At 31.7% G+C, this 21345-nt stretch overlaps 3 protein-coding genes across 9 annotated transcripts; all 3 read left to right on the forward strand.

Annotated features, from left to right (window-relative positions):
- Nucleotides 1-96: 96 nt before the first annotated feature.
- Nucleotides 97-16940, forward strand: LOC100795029 (allantoinase). 3 transcript variants are annotated; one of them, XM_026125659.2, is made up of 16 exons: nt 97-402; nt 691-784; nt 1038-1158; nt 1401-1474; nt 1786-1862; nt 2016-2052; nt 2125-2210; nt 2599-2658; nt 2907-3055; nt 3603-3729; nt 3820-3975; nt 4096-4206; nt 4874-4984; nt 5285-5383; nt 5831-5974; nt 16863-16940. In XM_026125659.2, exons 1-15 carry the CDS (start codon nt 292-294, stop codon nt 5957-5959), a joined length of 1542 nt encoding a protein of 513 aa, XP_025981444.1. In that variant the 5' UTR covers nt 97-291; the 3' UTR covers nt 5960-5974; nt 16863-16940. The 3 variants fall into 3 exon arrangements, with proteins under 3 accessions (XP_025981444.1, XP_006597423.1, XP_003545920.1); XM_006597360.4 differs by lacking the exon at nt 16863-16940 and adding an exon at nt 6067-6263 and having other exon boundaries at nt 98-402; XM_003545872.5 differs by lacking the exon at nt 16863-16940 and adding an exon at nt 6071-6263 and having other exon boundaries at nt 98-402.
- On the forward strand, nt 10148-17048 carry LOC100796088 (allantoinase). Of its 5 annotated transcripts, XM_026125660.2 has the most exons (16): nt 10148-10298; nt 10453-10546; nt 11409-11529; nt 12263-12336; nt 12711-12787; nt 13085-13121; nt 13193-13278; nt 13705-13764; nt 14018-14163; nt 14427-14553; nt 14644-14799; nt 14920-15030; nt 15515-15625; nt 16243-16341; nt 16625-16768; nt 16863-17048. In XM_026125660.2, exons 1-15 carry the CDS (start codon nt 10188-10190, stop codon nt 16751-16753), a joined length of 1539 nt encoding a protein of 512 aa, XP_025981445.1. In that variant the 5' UTR covers nt 10148-10187; the 3' UTR covers nt 16754-16768; nt 16863-17048. The 5 variants fall into 5 exon arrangements, 3 of the variants coding, with proteins under 3 accessions (XP_025981445.1, XP_040865841.1, XP_040865842.1); XR_005888778.1 differs by lacking the exon at nt 16625-16768 and having other exon boundaries at nt 15515-15612; nt 16859-17048; XR_005888777.1 differs by lacking the exon at nt 16863-17048 and having other exon boundaries at nt 15515-15612; nt 16625-16675.
- A 1601-nt stretch (nt 17049-18649) lies between these two features.
- LOC100798222 (stem-specific protein TSJT1) lies at nt 18650-20968 on the forward strand. Its single transcript, XM_003545877.5, has 4 exons — nt 18650-18976; nt 19692-19932; nt 20032-20152; nt 20550-20968. The coding sequence occupies exons 1-4, from the start codon at nt 18777-18779 to the stop codon at nt 20750-20752; spliced, it is 765 nt and encodes a 254-aa protein (XP_003545925.1). The 5' UTR covers nt 18650-18776; the 3' UTR covers nt 20753-20968.
- The last annotated feature ends 377 nt before the right edge of the window (nt 20969-21345 follow it).

Raw genomic sequence — 21345 nt, forward strand, 5'->3', positions numbered from 1 at the left:
TGTATTTATAGAAAAAAACTCAAAAAAATATCATTAAAACATGATTGTTTTTTTATTATTAAAGTATTGATTTAACTCAGATAATTCATCATCTGCTAGCAAATCTGAAGTTGATATGATATACAGTACCTTTTTCTTGAGGAAGATATGATATACCATAGAAGTTAAAATCATGTATGTGAGTAACCCCTTAGTTTTCAGTGTCATCTAACAGAGAGGAGAAGAGAGTGCCTTGTAATAATCATAGCATAAATTCATAAAGAAGAGAGAGCATAATAGTGAGAGTGGGAGATGGATCAGCTGTTGTGGAGGGTGTTGCCTTTGCTAACAATCCTTGTCTCCTTTGGAGTGTTCTTCTACTTGCAGGATTCTTACACAGCACAGTTTTATGCTCTCATAAAGGTTCACTTTCTATTCACTTTGGTTCTTTCTCGTGCTTTTTGATTCATGATTATGCCTGCATCACCGGCAAAAGTTAAAAATCAGTAACCTTTTAGCTCAACTTTGATTTCAAAGTTGTGCTCAAGAATTTCTTGCTTTTTGCCACAATAGTCACTGGATTTTTTACTTGAAAAATTGGAATTTTTGTTATGACAATTTCAACTGCCGTGGTCTGAGAATTGAAGAGTGTGTGTGGGTTTGGGGCGTTATGTAATGAGGGTTAAATATTGTTGACTTTTCGTGCTACAGTTACCACGGGATAAGTGCAGCCTTCTTCCCCATCGCCACTTCTGGATATCCAGCAAACGCATTGTGACCCCACAAGGGATCATTTCTGGTTCAGGTTTTACTTTTTTAACCCTTGATTATTATATTTTTGTTTTCCTCTATTCATTTTGTTCCGTGAGGTTGTGAAGGTTTTGGTGTAAAGTAAGGTCTTAGGAGTTAGGACTCACTTGAGTGGCACTAGCATCAATTCATTAGTGAAAAACACATTTTCTCTTGATCATTTGTTGTTTCAATTGTACATGTACAACTTTCACCAGGCTATCACAATGTACACAAGTTAATTGTTTTTATTTGTGGACCGTTAACAGTGGAGATAAATGATGGGAAAATAATATCTGTTGTCGAGGGACATGCTAACCAGGGGAAGCCTAAGCAAGAAGAAGTAATTGATTATGGAGATGCTGTTATCATGCCTGGCTTGATTGATGTGTAAGATGTGAAAATCATCTTTTTATTGTTTATTTTTGACACTGTTGTGTAGATGCATATTCTAAATACATCAATATTGAATAGTGTAATAATAGCTTTGGGTATGCAAGAATTTATTGGACTTTAGGCATGGTAGACTAGAAGAAGAGTTGATTATCAACTCCAGCTGGTTCATTTTATGTCTAAACGTGATTTTTGTGTTTCATCGTGCCTCTAATTATTTGAACTACTTACTTTGGTAGGCACGTACATCTTGATGAGCCAGGAAGAACTGAGTGGGAAGGATTTGATACTGGTACCAGAGCTGCTGCTGCTGGTATGCAGATGTTCTTCTATTAATCTATATATTTTCTTCATTAGTAGTACACCTTGGAACTTTATTGGATATTTCAGGGAAAATCCTGATAATTTTTCCCATGCTTCTTAAGTGCATCTAGATTTCAAGCTTAGATCAAAGAAAACAATAACTTGTTATGACATCAGATGATACATAGTGGATAACTTGTATCATTTTTCTCTCTCTTTTATTGATAGCTTTCCTGTCTATGTCAACTGCTGTCAATATCATAACTTATTTAGTTTGGTTTATATGCACATTAAATAGATCTGTTCCAACACTTTCAACAGGTGGCGTAACCACAGTGGTTGACATGCCTCTGAACAATTATCCTACAACCGTGTCAAAGGAAAAACTAAAACTTAAGGTATTAGTGATTGATTCTGTATGTGCGTTTAAATAATATCCATTCTCTTGTGATGAATCTTTTCATTTCAAAGAGATATTAGGAGTTCCTTCTGACATCCATCATTTAAGTTTTTCCATGCAATTTTTGACATAATTTTTCACTTGTTTCCAGCTTGATGCTGCAGAGGATAAAATCTATGTTGATGTTGGTATGACCAACAAACTCTTCCTTAGCATACAGTTAATTGAGTTACTGAGATATTTTTTGTAATCTTATACAGGATTTTGGGGAGGCCTAATCCCTGAAAATGCACTTAATACAAGTATTCTTGAGGGGCTCTTAAGTGCTGGTGTTCTTGGTATGAAGGTAAACATTTGAAAACTTTGCTTTGAGGTCAAGGACATATTAAGTGGGGTCAACTTCATGATTCAACTTTTTTAAAGAAGTTTATTATTACATTAGATTCTTCATCTAGCATTAATTTTATTTGCTTTAGTTTTGAGAATATATGTATATGGATACTGGACATTTCCAGGCTCTGTCTCTTGTTAGTATATATCTTTTAAGTGGTTTGACCCTATCTTCCTGAATTTCTGTGTTCATTTATCATCTCATCATCTTGGAATTAGACATGATTTCTTCAAAATATGTCTTGACTTGAGTTGTCTCTTCACAATGCAAGCCATCATATATCTGTAGGATAATATCTGTTGCCTTATGGTTTGACTCTTTTTTTTTCCCTTTGCATTTGTAGTCTTTTATGTGTCCTTCAGGAATAAATGACTTCCCTATGACTACTATTGACCATATCAAGGTACATTCCTTCCAAACTATGTGAAGTTATAGCTGAGAAGTTTTTTTTATCAGTTCATTGTACTTCTTTATATTTCTTTGCATACCCAATTCTGATTACATTACAACATGGCATGAGATTGTAGCTTTGCTTTATGTACTTTGGTTTGCTAGCATTACTTTTCACTCAAAAGATTTGCCAGGGTAATGTTTTACACTAAGGAGTAGCTTTCCTTTCTGGCCTTGTTCAATTGTTTTACAATTTGTCAGGCGGGATTGCCTGTGTTAGCAAAATATAAAAGGCCGATAGTTGTGCATGCTGAGGTTCAACAAGATTTTGAAAACCATTTGGAGCTTAATGAGGATAACCTTGATCCACGTGCTTACTTGACCTATCTCAATGCCAGGCCACCTTCATGGTAAGACATTTTAAGTCTAAAATTTCTGAATAAATAAACATGCCATTAAGACATAAATTTATTCCAGATAAATAATTTGTTATGCTTGTTCCTTCTGGCTTGTCAAGACATAAAATTGGTTAGACTATTGCTTAAACATATCGTAAGTTTTTACAGATGAATTAACTCACCAAAGGCTTTGGTTCGAATTGGTAATTAGTTCTCTTCTTTGAGGCAAAGGTGTGGGGCTCCTAATTGAGTTGAAAGTTGATCCTCAATAAGGTGAAGGCTGTGAGTCTGTGACTGAGGGTGTTGAGAAGATGAAAGTACCCATGTTCTAGAGCATTGTACTTTTTGTATAATAAGAAGTGGTTAGGAAGACATGACTGTAAAGATGTTATTGAATATTTTAAGAGAACCTAGCAATATGAAATATCAGTCCAGTATGTTTATCTATGATTGCAATCTATTTGAAATCTTAGATGAGCACAATATCATGTATCTTAATTGGCAGAATGCTCATTAAATTTCCAGAAAAAATTATTGAAGCTCGTCTTTACTTTTCCAGGGAGGAGGCAGCCATTAAACAACTTGTAGGTGTTACGAAGGACACAAGAAAAGGTGGTCCTTTAGAAGGAGCTCATGTTCACATTGTTCACTTGTCTGATTCAAGTGCTTCCTTGGATCTGATTAAGGTGTTTTGTGCATTGAGTTGCCTGGTAAAAATTAAATATGGAATTCACCAATTGATATGAGTGCTAATGCTATAAATTTATACTGTTCAGGAAGCAAAAAGTCGTGGTGACAGCATAAGTGTTGAGACTTGTCCCCATTACTTAGCTTTCTCATCTGAAGAGATACCAAATGGAGATACTCGTTTTAAGTGTTCCCCGCCCATTCGTGATGCTTATAACAGAGAAAAATTATGGGGGGCTGTATTAGTACGCTTTCTCTCCCAAATACTCATTTTAAGCGTTCCCTGCCCACTAGTGATGTCCCCATTATTGTCTTCAATTATTTATGAGCTCATCAGTTTTTACTTATTTTATTCTTCATTTCAGGAGGGACACATTGACCTATTAAGTTCTGATCATTCACCAACTGTTCCTGAACTCAAGCTTATGGAGGAAGGTGACTTCTTAAAGGCTTGGGGGGGCATATCTTCTTTGCAGGTTAGTGATTTTTCATGCAGTGAAATTAAACAATTTTTCTTACTGCAATAATATAAACCTATTTGAAATCAATTATCAATCTATAAGTTGATTGTTGAATGAATACTTCATCACGACCATATTGAGAATACAAATATCTGGTGAGTATATCCATTGTAGTTTTCTTATTTGTAATTATTGTTGTAGTTTTCGTTCTAGTGATATAAAATATTGTTGGGATTCCACTAAATGACAATTAGGGAGCATTTGGAAGAGCTTATGGGAAGCTTGTTTGAGCTTATGAACACTTCCTTTTGGAAGACTTCTTGAAGTTCTTCTCAGCTCATTTCAATACCCTTCTGGGTGTAGCTTATCAAAATAAGCTCTTTTTAGCTTATTTGATTTAGTTTTATGATAAGTTTATGATATAAATAAACCTTCACGTGATAAGAGATTAATTTGTTTACCCAAATGCACCCTAAAACCATAGCTTTCAAAGGCAATTATATACCCAAATGCAGTCATCCTTAAGGACCATGATGATTGATTTATGCAATATTTTAATCAGAAAGCCATGAGCTAGTTTCCTTGTTTCAGACTTTCAGTTGAATTGGATATGTTTAATATTGCAACTGTGGATGCTATAATTAGTCTGAGGACTAACTGATGTTCTATTGGGAGTTTGTAGTTTAATCTTCCAGTGACGTGGTCATATGGTAAGAAATATGGACTAACTCTGGAACAATTGTCGTTATTGTGGAGCAAGAAACCTGCAACATTGGCGGGGTTAGAATCAAAGGTGTTTCCTTCTTTGCCTCTGACTTAGTATTGTATAATTAATAATTTAGTATTATTCCCTTGATTCTGTATATACTATTAAAAAATATTGCAATCTGATTAGCATTATTCTTTTGAAGCAAGTAACTGAAAAATAAAAATAAAAGAAATATTATCTATATGATTTGGTTGCGTAAATGTTTTTTTTCCTTGAGAAGACTGTGATAAGACACTTGAATATCTAGTCGTCAGATTGTCAATGTGTATGCTTCTTAGAAAATAATTTCAGTCAAGTCTAACTAAATATCCATTTATGCTTTAGGGGGCCATTGCAGTTGGAAACCATGCAGATATTGTAGTTTGGCAACCAGAGCTGGAGTTTGACCTGGATGATGATTATCCTGTTTTCATCAAACATTCTGTATGTTTACCCTGTTATTAAACTCATTATGTCAATGACTTTCTTTGTTCTTAATTATAAGTTAAACTTAAAACCATTTCAAACTGTTATATGGTGGCTTCTTGCTAAAGTTTTCTTGTTTGACAAATTGCATGCAGTTGAGAAAAATAGATTCTAGAGGAACCAAATTGTTCCTCTCACTACTCCTATACAAAAAATAGAAAAAAAGTTCCTCTCATTCTAAACCATATCATTTATTTGTATTTATTTTGCCGATTCCTTTTCTCTTAGGAGAAACCATTAAAAAAATAAAAAAATAAGATTTTTCCCCGTTTCATAAAGATCCATTGTTTTCCACTTTGCTAATAAATGCTGTTAGTATCACATAATTTTTCATGTTATGAAGAAAATATATTTGGCTGTTTTTTTGAATTCCATATGTAAAAGAATGACCTTTTGGTAATTTAGGAGCTCTCTGCTTACATGGGAAGAAGGTTATCTGGAAAAGTTTTGGAGACTTTTGTTAGAGGAAACCTTGTGTTTAAGGATGGGAAGCATGCTCCTGCACCGTGTGGTGTTCAAATACTAGCCAAATGAGTTAGTTAAATACTGGTGATCCCCATAACTTTCCAAGCTCATCTCAATTTCATTTGGTTCTCTATGAATTCATGATATGCTTATCATGATCCTTATTCATGTTGTAGACAGGTTTCTTTCAGATGCTAGTTACGTTGGGACCTAAATAAGAGATGGAAGTAGATGCTGGCATCGACCACTGACCTAGCATTCTCCTTCTCATAGACTAGTGCATTACCAAATGTATTATTATCGTTTGAATGTTTGGACAATGACATAATGTTGTTCTTTTCTTGAATGCGTATGTAGGTTACAATTGTACAAATTCTCAAGTCCCCCTCTTCGCATACCATTTCATGAAAAGAATATGCATGTTTCCTAACTAAGAAACATCATGTTGACATAATCCTGATCAATTTGTAAGGGAATATAAATAGAAGAAAAAAAAGAAACCGAAACCTCTCGTCCATTCGAATTCTTGCAAGTAGATTCTTCTTCTTTCCAGTACATGGGAGACAGAAAAACAGAAATAAAATTAAACTAGCCACCAGATTAGATAAAAGATGACAAGCAACATCAAACAATCTTATCGTGTTGTGTAGGTTTAGTTTTTTTTTTTTTTTTTTTTTATGGCTGATATGAAATCAATTTTATTTTGAACCTTTTTGTTTCGAAATAGTGTTTCCTACTGAAACATATATTACTGAAAAATATTCATTTTGAAAGCAAAATATATCGCTAAAAATTTCATTGTAAATTCAATTTATAGATTATTTTGGACATGTAAAATAAATAATGTGATAGATTATTGTTGTAATTAATATTTTAAATATTTGTATAAAATTTGATAAGTATATATTTATTAAATGAATTAATTTTTCATACTTGACCTCTCATTTCATGACTCTGTCCCTGCACATGACAAGATAGTGCAGAAGAGAAAATAGCAAAGTTTAATTTATTGTAATAAATAGGAAAATATTTTATTCACACTCAATGTGTTATTCAATATTTAGAGAGAATATATATATATATATATATATATATATATATATATATATATATATATATATATATATATATATATATATATAAGATTTATAATGTGATAAAAGGAAAAAAATAAAAAATGTTAATAAAATATTTAAAATAAAAAATAATTTGTATCATTACTCTAAAATATAAAATACGTAAAAAGAATTACTAGTTTATCAAATTTATTTACCAAATTATGAAAAAATTCAACAAAAGATAAACAAATCTACTATCTATCTTACGTCAAACAACAACATGTGAAGTAACTCTCGGTGTAGCAAAAAAAAAACAAGACACGTAAGAGGATTTACTCGTCAAGTTCCAATTGAAATATTTGTTTTTGTACAAGTAGCTGTTGAATTGAAATATGCTACACACAAAGAAAAACACTGACCAAGGGCATCTCGAAAAGTTAAAGATCAATAATTCTTTTAAATATTCTAAATTAGAAGAAAAAAAAAAAAACTCAATCATGTACAGTGAAAAAATAGTAAGAAAAAAGAATAGATCATCCTTTTTCTTTTACTTTTGGAAGGGTGGTATTTACGAGCACTCCTCTGTGAAAATGAAACACGAAAGCCAGCCATGCATGTGGTCCACGTGCACCACATCGTACTGTTGCTGACATTGATTAAGAACGTGGAATTCACTGATAAAGAATGGAATGTATGTGGATTTCTTTTCTCTTTTATTATTCTTCACAAGGCTTTGTTCTTTTGTTTAGACCAATAGTATAAAGTGATAGGCTTAAAAAAATTATACATTTGATTTTAACTAAAATAAATTAATAAAATTTGATTATTTTTTATTTGAGTATTGATTCAACTTAGATAAAACATATCAAACTAACAGATCCCAAATTGATATGATGTCCCCTAATATCATGTAATCCTGTTTTTGATTTGATGTCATCTAACAGAGAATAAATTGTTTTAATTTTTGTATGAGTAATTTCATCTATCATCAAAATATTTTTGTAAATTTAACTATAAATAATATAATAAAAATGGTACCCTCACATATTTTGAGGATTTTGGTATGCAATTCTTTTAACCAATAGTTATTACATTATCATGTCATTATTTTGATATTTAGTAATAAATTTATTATATATTTCAATCTGTTTAATTGACATATTAGATTTGTTAAATGAAGGAACCTTTTAACATCACAACTCTAATCTGAATATACATTTGTGCCATTTCATTCGAAGTCTTCCACTAAGATTGGAATTTTTACAACAAATATACCAAATTGTCTTTTTTCTCTTTCTCTCCAAACCCCAAAATGTTGTCCTGACTGTGCAAACACCTGTAGGATCAAGGACGGATCTTAGTTATGACTAAGGGGGTTATGGCCTCCCAAACTTTGTACAAAAATATCATATGTATATATACAATTATTAGAAATATTTGTTTTTCAGTTTATACTATTAAGATTTTTTATAATGTTTCCAAATAATTTTTAATTTTTTTATTTCTCAATTATTAATAATTTTAAATAATTGAAAGAACATAAATAATTTTGCAAACAAAGTTATTTATTAATTAATTATAAATATATTATATTAGGTTTAATTATATTTTTGGTTCCTCAAATTAAGAGATTTGTTTTTTTAATCCTACACATGAAAATTTACATTTTTTAGTCCCTTAAATTCAAAAAGTTATCTTTTTAGTCTCTTTAATTAAAACAACATAATTTGTGATTTATTGAAAGTGAAAAACTGTTTAACATTATCATTACATATACATTAAATTCTTATATTTTTTTCATACCATAACTAATTTGAAAATTTCTTTGAATTACAGTAAATATTTTATACCAACTATCAAAATAATAATATGGAAATTTAACTCAATAACTATTGATTAAAAATCAACATTACCAAAACTCCAAAAATTGATGGAGTATCATAGAAATTCTCAAAATAAAATTTATCACATAATAATTTATACTATTTTTTAAATATGTAAAAAGAATTACTCAGAGTCTAAGGTGGCTGCCTTTAGGTCTTGTGGTTGCCACGGTCTTGATTTAGTTTAAAATCAATTCTTATTAAAAGGTTAAATCGTTTAATTTTGATTGTTTTTATACATATCAAATTAAATTATTTTCTTTTATTCATAGCTTATTTGAATAAATTTTAAAACTTGAAATTACTTTAGTTTTTTTTATTTGAATCTAATAGTTGAAAATTTAAAAAGAGAATGAATTAAAAAATATTGTATTAATTTTGAAATAATTTAACTTCTAATAAACATCAATTTGATATTAGTGATCTTTACTTTCTTTTCCTAAATTGAAGGTTAGCAAAGAAATACTAACAAAATATATTAATGTCGTGTTAGAAATATTAAACTATGTTAAAATTAATCTTTTTTTAATGCATGTAATATTTATAGAATAATTTTAATTTCTTCTATTTCATCTTCTACAAATCTACTTCTTTTAGGTTTAAGTACTGAACAGTTTTATATTTTCAAGACACTAACTTATTTTTCATTTAATACTGTCTTTATAAAATAGGAGCTGGAGGATTTATAGAAGATTAGAGTAGAATGATAATCTTCATCTCAACTTTTCCACGTAATTAATTAATTAATTAATCTGTTAGTTATTTTCTTCCATCTTCAAAGGCGAGAAATATTAATTTTCTTATTAATTTATAGTTTTTATTATTTGTTGACTAAAGAAACTATGAAGTAATTAAATATATTTTGATAAAAAATGATAATTTGAGGAGAGTTTTATAAAAAAAAAAGGAGAAAAAGAATTCTCAAAAGAATAGTCTATATTTTTTGGTGGCCAAAGAATGGTCTATATAGGAATAAAGATAGTATCATTAGTAATTCTTGTAATTATTATCATTGCTAAGAAAAAAATTATTCTTTAAAAAATTTAATTTGAAATAAAGTATATTATAAAATAACAATTAAATGAATAATTATAAAATAAGACATTGAAATTATTTAATTACTAGACTTTAATCAACAAATTTATTGTTTAAAAACTATTAGAAGAATAAAATAAAATTAATGAGTTAATATTAGAATAGGATTCAAATATGAAATTTGTCACCTCAACCTTCCAACATTAATTCTTAGACACGCGTCTGGTCTTAAGCTAAGCTGACATCTGTAATATGCTTTAACAATGGTACCATAATGAAATTATAAAAGGAGAGAGAGCACAATTGTGGTGATGGTGAGAAATGGAGCATTTTGTTTGGAGGGTGTTGCCTTTGCTCACAATCCTCATTTCCTTAGTAGTATTCTTCTACTTGCAGGATTCTTACAGGGCCCATTTGCATCCTCTCGTAAAGGTCCACCATCTATTCACTTTCATTCTTTCTTTCTCATGATTATGTCAACAAAAGTTATAAACCAGTTTAAAATTTTAAAAACCTTTAGCTCAACTTTTGTTATGAAAATTTCAACTGCTATATATGGTCTGAGAACTGAAATTTTGTGCCACAGTTCCCGCGGAATAAGTGCAGCCTTCTTCCCCATCGTCATTTCTGGATAACCAGCAAACGCATTGTGACCCCACAAGGGATCATTTCTGGTTCAGGTTTTGCTTTTTAACCCTTGTTCATTATATTTTTGTTCGAGTAACTCTCTTTCATTTTGTCCCGTGAGGATGCAAAGCTTTTCGCGTAAAGTAAGGTTGTTGCATTTTTTCTTCTTCTTTCTAAATGTGTTTAGAAAAGGATTGCTTTTTTTTTTTTTTTTTTTTTTTTTTTAATGAAAGATACTTGTAATACAATAAAAAGAAAAGTGAGGTTGTGAGAAAAGAAACAAGATGAATATTTCTATTCTCTAAACTCTAAAGATCGTGCTAAATAAAGGATAGATAAAAAGTACTACCCGAGCGGAAGCGAGATCAAGGCACAGAGTTGAATTCTGATATCATGTTAGAGTTATTTTAAAATCAATTGGTATTAAATAAAATTGCTCAATAGATATATAAGCTGCACTCCAAGAAATAAGGTAGTCGATACAGGACTTTTTCAACAGATGTTTGCTTAGTTACTTTACAATAAATTCTATAAATTAATAAGAAAAATTCATTTTTTTTTCTCTTGTAAAGATTGAAAAAGAATACTAGCACATTTTAGTTAATTAAGTAGAAAATAATTAAATGAAAAGAGTTAGATGATAATTCCCAATAATTTTAAGGGTAATTTTGAAAAATAATACAAATTACTAACAAATTTAATATTATTAACTAAATTAATCAACTTCTTTAAAGAATCTGAATTAGTTAAAAAATATTATATCTAGAGACGGATGTAATAAAAATTTAATGTTTTCTCTTGATCATTTGTTGTTTCGAAGTTCATTAATAGAACCAATTGCACAAGTAAATACTTCACCACACTATCACTTTGTACATGTGTTAGTTAATTCTTTTATTTGTGGACCATTAACAGTGGAGATAAATGAAGGGAAAATAATATCTGTCATCGAGGGATATAGTAAGCAGGGGAAGTCTAAGCAAGAAAAAATAATTGATTATGGAGATGCTGTTGTCATGCCTGGCTTGATTGATGTGTAAGGCGTGAAAATAATCTTCTTACTGTTTATTGCTGCCATTGTTCTGTAGATGCATGTTCTAAATACATCAATATTGAAAAGTGTAACAATAATTTTGGGTATGCAAGAATTTACTATAAGAGAGCAAGAAGGAATAACACTTAATGAAGAAAATATAGTAATTTTTTTTCTAAGATGGTTTGGTCATGTGAGAAGAAGACCAATAGAAGCAGTGGTAAAGAGTTAATCCGAGGGAGAGCAGAAAACCAAGAAAAAAACTCCTAGTTAGAGACTATTAAGAAGAACTTGGGTCTAAATGGCCCATTTGAAGACTTGGCTTTTTGGCTGAACACATTGGCATTGTTTGATCCATGTAGCTTTCCTCACTTACTGTGATATAAAATATTAAAATTACTGTGGAAATGTGGTTCTAATGCATTTTTCTTCCTTGAGTTTTGTCTCATTAATCTTGGTAGCAGTCGTTACAAGAAACTCATTTTGAACAATTAAATTGTTGCATACATGAATTATAAAAGAAGCAGACACACAACGAAAACAGTTTCATATCCTTTTTGTTTCTGTTAATTTTTAGTAGAAAAACAAATTGTATTTTGAGTAGGAATGCTAGACTAGAAGAGTTAATTATCAATACCTTAATAGTCTGTGGAATTCCATATGGTTCATTTTATATCTTAACATGATTTCCGTGAGTCGTCCTCCCTCTAATTATTTAAATTACTTACATTGACAGGCACGTACATCTTGATGAGCCAGGAAGAACTGCATGGGAAGGATTTGATACTGGTACCAGAGCTGCTTCTGCTGGTATGCAGATGTTCTTCCTCTATTGATCAACAATTTCGTTCATTAGTAGTATACCTTAGAAATATGATAGGATATTTCAGGGAAAATCTTAATATATTTTTCCCATGTTTAATATGATAGGATATTTCAGGGAAAATCTCAATATATTTTTCCTATGTTTCTTAAGTAAATCTAGATTTCAAGCTTAGAACAAAGAAAACAGTAACTTGTTATGACTTATCAGTCCTCATCTGATGTTACATTGTGGATAACTTCATAATTTGTCACTCTCTTCCTAATGATAGTTGTCCTGTCTATGTCAACTGTTGTTGATATGCATAACTTATTTAGTTTGATTTATATACATTAAATAGATCTGCTTCAACTTTCAACAGGTGGTGTAACAACAGTGGTTGACATGCCTCTAAACAATCACCCTACGACTGTGTCTAAGGAAACACTGAAACTTAAGGTATCAGTAATTGATCCTGCTTGTGCATTTAAATTTTTATGAAGTAATAAGTTTATCTATGTAATAAGTAATAGCTAATAAATAATATTCATCCTATTATGATGAATCTCTTTATTTCAAAGAGATAGAAGGAGTAGTTCCTTCTGATATATATCATTTAAAATTTTCCATGCAATTAAATGCTGATCATGTATGGATAATCTGTCTTTGATGGTGTTGAATTTGCTAGGTTACTTATGGTTAATTGTTAAATTGAATAATTTTTTCTTCCTGACTTAAGTTTCCACCTGTTTTCAGCTTGAAGCTGCAGAGAATAAAATCTATGTTGATGTTGGTATGACCAAAAAACTGTCTTAACATACAATTAATTGAGTTTCTGAGTATTTTTTTTATAATCCTATTCAGGATTTTGGGGAGGCCTAATCCCTGAAAATGCACATAATACAAGTATTCTTGAAGGTCTCCTAAGTGCCGGTGTTCTCGGTTTGAAGGTAACCATTTGAAATCTTATGCATTACTATTGCAACTTTGCTTAGTGGTCAAGGACATATTCAGTGGGGTCAATTTCATGATTCAACTTTTTTTAAAGTTAATTACTTTAGATACTTTACCTAGCATTAATTTGATTTATTTACCTTAGTGCCGAGAATATATATGAATTCTAGACATTTCCAGGCGCTGGCTCTCCTTGGCATATATCTTTGAAGTAGTTTGGCACTATCTTGTTGGGGATTCCTGAATTTCTTTGTTCATTAATCGTCTTATCATCTTGGTATTATACATGATTTCTTCAAAACATATGTTATGACATGAGTTGTCTCTCCACACTCCACGGTGCAAGTCATCATATGTCTGTATGATAATATCTGTTGCCTTTTGGTCTGACTCTTTTTTTTTTTTCCTTTTTGTGTTTGTAGTCTTTTATGTGTTCTTCGGGAATTAGTGACTTTCCTTTGACTACTATTCACCATATCAAGGTACATTCTTTCCAAACTATGTAAAGTTATAGCTGGGAATCTTTTTTAATCAGTTCATTGCACTTATTTATATTTCTTTGCATACCTAATTTCGCTTGCATATTAACATGGCATGGGATTGTTGCTTTGCTTGATATACTGTTATCTGCTCGCATTACTTTTCACTCATAAAAGATCTGCTGGGGTAATGTTTTACACTAAGGAGTAGCTTTCTTTTTGGCCTTGTTCAATTGTTTACAAATGTATTTGTCAGGAGGGATTGTCTGTGTTAGCAAAATATAGAAGGCCTTTACTTGTGCATTCTGAGATTCAACAACATTCTAAAAAACATTTGGAGCTTAATGATAAAGGTGGTCCGCGTGCTTACTTGACCTATCTCCACACTAGGCCACCTTCATGGTAAGATATTTAAGACTTTGTTTTCTGAATAAAAAGACATGCCATTAAGCCATAATTTGTATAAAAGGAAATAAACTTGACTCAATCTCAAGATGTTTTTGAATATTTTAAAAGACTAACAACAAGAAATATCCGTCCAGTATGTTTTTCTATAATGCAATCCATTGGAATCTTGGATGAGCACAATATCATGTATCTTTAATTGACATAATGCTCATGAAATTTCCAGAACAAATTATTAAAGCTCTCCTTTACTTTTCCAGGGAGGAAGCAGCCATTAAAGAACTTGTAGGTGTTACGAAGGACACAAGAAAAGGTGGTCCTTTAGAAGGAGCACATGTTCACATTGTCCACTTGTCTGATTCAAGTGCTTCCTTGGATCTGATTAAGGTATTGTGTGCATTGAGTTGCCTTGTTAAAATTAAATATGGAATTCACCAATTGATATGAGTGCTAATGCTATAAATTTATACTGTTCAGGAAGCAAAAAGTCGTGGTGACAGCATAAGTGTTGAGACTTGTCCCCATTACTTAGCTTTCTCATCTGAAGAGATACCAAATGGAGATACTCGTTTTAAGTGTTCCCCGCCCATTCGTGATGCTTATAACAGAGAAAAATTATGGGGGGCTGTATTAGTACGCTTTCTCTCCCAAATACTCATTTTAAGCGTTCCCTGCCCACTCGTGATGTCCCCATTATTGTCTTCAATTATTTATGAGCTCATCAGTTTTTACTTATTTTATTCTTCATTTCAGGAGGGACACATTGACCTATTAAGTTCTGATCATTCACCAACTGTGCCTCAACTCAAGCTTCTGGAGGAGGGTGACTTCTTGAAGGCTTGGGGTGGTGTAACATCTTTGCAGGTTAATGATTTTTTTTACATTGAAGTTAGATCATTTTTCTTATGGGAAGTTTATCCGAGCTTATGAAAATAGCTCATGACTTTCATAAGTTGTTTACAGCCCATGGTAATAAGTTTCTTGATGTAACTTATCAAAATAAGCTCTTTTTAACTTATTTCAATAAAATTTCATGATCAAAATTTATGGCATAAACCTTCATGTGATAAGAGCTGTTGAATAAGAGATTAAGTTGTTTACCTAAGTGCACCCAAAAACTGTGGCTTCTAAATTATATATAAAAAGATTTAAAGTTACAATTAGAGGGTGAGCATAAAGCATCCAGTCATCCTTAAGGACCATGATGATGAATTTAAGCAAGATTTTGATAAGCCATGTGCTAGTTTGCTTGTTTCAGTCTTTCAGTTGAATTTGATTTGTTTATATTGCCTCGTGAATGCTATAATTAGTGTAAAGACTGACTGAAGTTCTATTGGGAGACTTGTAGTTTGATCTTCCAGTGACGTGGTCTTATGGGAAGAAACATGGACTAACTCTAGAACAGTTGTCGTTATTGTGGAGCAAGAAACCTGCAACACTTGCGGGGTTAGAATCAAAAGTAACAATTGTAGTTTCCTTCTTTCCTCTCACTTAGTGTTGTATAATTAATAATTACAGTTTTATTCCCTTGAATCTGTATATACTCTAAAAATTTTTTTGCAATCTGTTTAACTAAAATAAATTGCAATAATTTAATTTTTTTTCATTTCCACTTCGAACAAAGTTAGCATTATTCTTTTGAAACAAGTAACTGAAAAATATAAAAAAAAAGAAAGAATTTGGTCTGGACCTGCCGACAAAGGAGTAAGGATTGAACCCAAGGGCCTTTTAGTCATGCTTTTTCAATCCTAATATAGTCAACCCTCATTGCCTCAGGTATGTCTAAAAGAAATGAACCTTATGCTTTTTACTTCATTGTTGCTACAAGATTATCTAAGATAGCAACTTAAGAGACGGTTCTTTTCTTGTGTTACTAAAATATTATATTTGCTGAACGAGTTCACTTTAGATTAAAACTTATAACTCTTATACTACGATTTGTTTTGTAATTTTTCTTTTTGAAAAAGCCACATGGTAAGCTACTTAAATATTTACTTATGAAATTGGCATGTCAAACGAATATGCTTAGGATATAATGTTTACTCAAGTCTGACTAAATTTTCATTTATGTTTTAGGGGGCCATTGCAGTTGGAAACCATGCAGATATTGTAGTTTGGAAACCAGAGGTGGAGTTTGACCTGAATGAAGATTATCCTGTTTTCCTTAAACATCCTGTACGTGTCTTATTTTTTCTTTATCCTGTTATTAAACTCATTCTGTCTATGACTTTCTTTGTTCTTAATAATAAGCTAATTCCTTTTCTTAGGAAAAACCACTAACAAAAATAAAACAGGATTTTTCACCCTTTCACTAAGATCTAGACCTAGTGTTTCCCACTTTACAGTACATGATGTTAGTATTATATATATGATTTTTCAAGTTATGATTAATGACGAAAATAAATTTGGCTGTTTTTGTGAATCCCATATATAAAACAATGACCTTTTTGGTATATAGAGCCTCTCTGCTTACATGGGAAGAAGGTTATCAGGAAAAGTTTTGGAGACTTTTGTTAGAGGAAACCTTGTGTTTAAGAAAGGAAAGCATGCTCATGCAGCCTGTGGTGTTCCAATTCTAGCCAAATGAATTAGTTAAATATTGGTGATCACCATAACTTTCCAAACTCATCTCAATTTCATTTGGTTCTCTAAGAGTTCATGATGCTTATCATGATCCTTATTCATGTTGTAGGCAGGTTTCTTTCAGATGCTAGTTTCTTTGGGGCACAATAAGAGATGGGAAGTAGCTGCCGGCATCGGCCATTGACCTAGCATTCTCCTTCTCATAGACTAGTGCATACCATGTATTATTGCAGTTTGGATGTTTGGATAGTGACACTAATGTCATACTTGAATGTATATGTAGATTATAATTTTACAAATTCTAAAGTTTCTTTCTTAACATATCATTGCATGAAATGAATATGTATGTTTCCTAGCTAAGAAACATGTTAACATAAACCCGGACAAATTGTAAGGCAATAAATAGAGAAATAGAAGAAACAGAAACCTTTCATCTATTTCTAATCTTGCAAGTAGATTTTTCTTCTTTTAGTGCATGGGGGCTTACTGGAAGATATATTCAATTTGAAAATTCCAAGTTCTAAGGTAAATTATCTGTAGGTTCTCCTAAGACAACCAAATTTGGGCTTGAAAACTCGGGTTTGTAATAAATTTACAAGTTGAGTGTGAAGCTGTTTCTACTGATAAACTAGACAACATGTTTACAATGAGAAATTTTTTTCATAATACACCTCTGATAGAGATATTAGTCAATAATCATAACTATAAAGATATTCTTTTAAGCCTTCCTTCACTAAATCATTTACTTGACAAATAATCCACTTGAGGTAGGTGCTTTAATTGCTTCCACCGAGTCCACTTTGAGTGGTTTAAATTTTTTTATTTTTTATTAATATTTAATTTGACCAATATCAATGGAATACACTATTTCAAAATTATTCCTAAAGCCATTCTAATCATAACATCAAATTCATTTCGTTGATACATAAATGTACTCACCAATTCTAATAATTCATTAAATTCAATTTGTAATTGACTAATAAACACCTTGATTTATAAGTGGTGGACCGAAGTTTCTTGATGCCTCTCGAGAGTTGAATTTTGTTTTGGTGTAGTAGAGTCAACTGTTGGAACTAGAAGGTCCGTCAATAATGTCGTATCACGTCTATCCAATATATAGATTTTTAGCAATTGAATGTGGCCCAGTATCATTTTTACATGTTGCTCATTACACAATTTGAATGCTTTTAAAACCCATCAAACAAGCAAAGTGTATCTTCCACAATTTTATCATCTCTTAATAGCAAGTACTCAACTCCTTTTAAAACCTATTAATATTTCTCATTTATCTATATATATCTTTGTTTTTATTATAACATAAATCTTATTACACAATATTGTCTATCAAACATTTTCCCAGTTTTGCCCTTGCAGGAATGGGAAGAAACACCTAGATCACTCTGTCTTTCAGTCATGTAAATACTCTTTTGCTATATAGTCCAAAGTTGCAAATGGATAAGCGTCGTTGGATTGGTGCGATATATATCACTCGCATAAATGTTTTTTGAATAGTCCAAACCTAAGTTACTTATGGATAGACGTAATTGGCTTGGTCCGTGCTTACGGATAAACACAAATGCACAATAGAGATTTCGGGTTATTGTTGGAGAAAATACATCTCAAATCTATATGATTGAAAATAATTAAAATAAATAAACAATAGTTAGTAAAAATTTAATAATACAAATAAAATAAATGTTCGGACTTCGGAGAGTAATGGGACTGTTTTCAAAGACTGCCATTGAAGTAGACAGACCAATATGACTTTTGGTACCACTTTGAATGCATGTAACTTGTATCTTGGTTACGTATTATTACACGTATCACCACGGAATCTGAAACCATCCTGTGAGGTTGCCACGTACATAATCTCCAATGCCACTATTTGTAAGTTTGTGAATTTTTTAATGGTTTCATCACAAATTAGTTGAACCCCAGTCCTATGGAAGTCTATAGCTAAACCAGCTTTGAGGATATCACAAGCTGAAGAACCATTGAATTTTAACTAACCAAACTAATAAGCAAAAATGTTGGCGGTGTTTGCAAAAGCCATTGGAAAACCACCGGAGGAACTGAGGCTTCCGGCAATGGGGTCCAATAATTCAAAGACCCCAGAAGAAATTGTACAGAAATTTCAATCTTTGTGGCCAGATTCTGCAGTTTACAACCTTCCACATGGGAATTTTATGGCTCTGTCTCATGAAGATGAAAGTCCAATACACCCCAGGTAGATATAAAGTTTATTTGAAATGGCTTTCTATAAAGAAAGAATCCAGTAGTACTATAAGTTCAAAATAGTTCTTAGCTTTGAATTCTCATCATGCATTTCATCCAAAACTACACTGGAAAACCGTATGTACTTGTAAATCAGTGAAGCAACTACATGAATTCAATTTAAAAAAAATTTCTGCCTTTTACTCGGGATTCAATTTTGTATTTGGGTTCAGATTAGATTATTAATAATCACGTTTAAATATCAGATAATGTGATTTTAAGTAAATATTCACATGTTTAGTCCAACTTTGAAGTATTGATTCTAGTCCAAAATCGATTTTTAGTTGAAGTAATTTAAGTAGCATTTGCATAGGATAAAAAAATTATACTATCCTGAATACAAACTTATTGGGGTTATGTAGTGGCGCAAGGCTCCCTTGTATTCACATTTGGAGGAACGATCTATCTAACAAGAGAATTTGTGTTTGATGTCCTCTGTTATGTACAATTTTCTTGGGTCAGCAACAATCATGGACTACAAGCAGATTAGTTTTTGTCCTAGTGTGTTAGGGATGATCTCTGATCCAGGACAAAAAAATAATATTTAAACATAAATTATTTCACTTCAAAACTAATTTGTAAAATCAATTTAATCAATGCCATTTAAAATTAATTTTGTAAATATTCACCAAAACACTAATTTCTCATTGTTGTGAATGTATCTGCAGGTGTATTGTTGTTTTGGATGATATCTTCTGCATTTTTATGGGAGCTCTAGCAAACATAGCTGAGCTTAGACATCATTATGGGCTCCCAAGACAAGCAACAGAAGCCATGATTGTGATTGAAGCCTATAAGGCCCTAAGAGATCGCGCTCCCTACCCACCTGACCAAGTTGCTAAACATCTTGATGGAAAATTTGCATTCATCATCTTTGATGCCAAGACATATACTCTTTTTATAGCCAGGGTGAATTCTGATCACAAATGGGTTACCTTTTGTTCGTTCTTACTCTACTTGGATAGTTAGTTAGTGTTGGTTGACATAATTGCTTGCTGCATATGTTAGGATCGTGAAGGAAGTGTGAAATTTCAATGGGGAATGGCAAGAGATGGATCCTTAGTCTGTTCTGATGACCCTACAATCATCAGAGAGGGATGTGGACAAGCTTGTGCAGCTTTTCCTCCGGGTTAGTTTAGCTTTACTATCTTTCCATTCAGCTCTCAACTTTCTCAATTCCGATAAAAAATAACTAGTATTTGATTATTATGGTTACCATTTAACCTGAGAGCTGTTACGCTGAAGTCTTAATTATTTGGGACCTATTCAGATAAACTTTCAATAAATAGGTACTTAAGGTTAAGAAAACAAGAAGTTTAAATGAATCAAGTTAAAATTAGTGAATGTATAAGCTAGACTTTTATTTAGCTTCTTCAAAAGTTGGTTTTATCTTCTTATTTTTTTCTCCTATGAGTGCTTACTGAGAAGTTTATCCAAACAAAATCTTAACATTTTCTGCAACCTTGCTGCTCCCAATTAGGCAGAATGCTTTGTAATTTTCATTTACTTCTTCAATTGGAATGCAGGGTGCATTTTCATCAATGGAAGTGGGTTGACAAGCTTTGATCATCCACTGCACAAGGTTCAAGCTGTTGCGCATGAAGATGACAGTGGAAACATCTTGAGTGTATATTTTCAGGTGGATTTGTACACAAAGATTCCCAGCATTCCTCGCACTGGAAGTGCTGCTAATTGGGCTGATGCAGTTGCTGAAGTCAAGGGAGAATAATTGATCACTACTAAAAAAGTATGATCAAATTCAAACTTGGTGTAAAAATAACTAAAAATGTCCTAGTAATTCTGTTTGTAGATGCATGTCTAATGAAGGGAAGAAGTGAGCACTCCCCATTTCATCCCCAAGTAATAAGGTTCAGAGTTCAGGCACTGCAAAAACCTTGTACTTGAAGTTGTTTGGTAGAAATGTATGTTACTTCTATGTTAAAAAGGACTTTTTCAGCAGAATCATTCTTGTTGTAACTTTATAAGCAATACTCGTTTCTTTAATTTTTCTCCCTCTTTTCGTTTCCATAAATCTGAGTGTGAAACTATTTTTCAAGAAACCTGACAAACATACAACTATTTCAACAACACATTGTTGCTGTATATTATTCAGCAATTATTGGCAGTGTGCACTAATATATACGTATTGTTATTACATATGATCAAGTCCAGAAACGTTTCAGCCTGTGCAGAATAGACTTGATTTGGCTATCATGCTAAGAACATTAACATGTTGGAACAATGGTTAAAAAAAAAATGTTGGAACAATTTAATAATCAGATCATAGGGGCTAAAGTCATAGCCATAGCCTATTCTAGTATT

This window comes from Glycine max, chromosome 15 (genome assembly GCF_000004515.6).
Source record: "Glycine max cultivar Williams 82 chromosome 15, Glycine_max_v4.0, whole genome shotgun sequence".
NCBI lineage: Eukaryota > Viridiplantae > Streptophyta > Magnoliopsida > Fabales > Fabaceae > Glycine > Glycine max.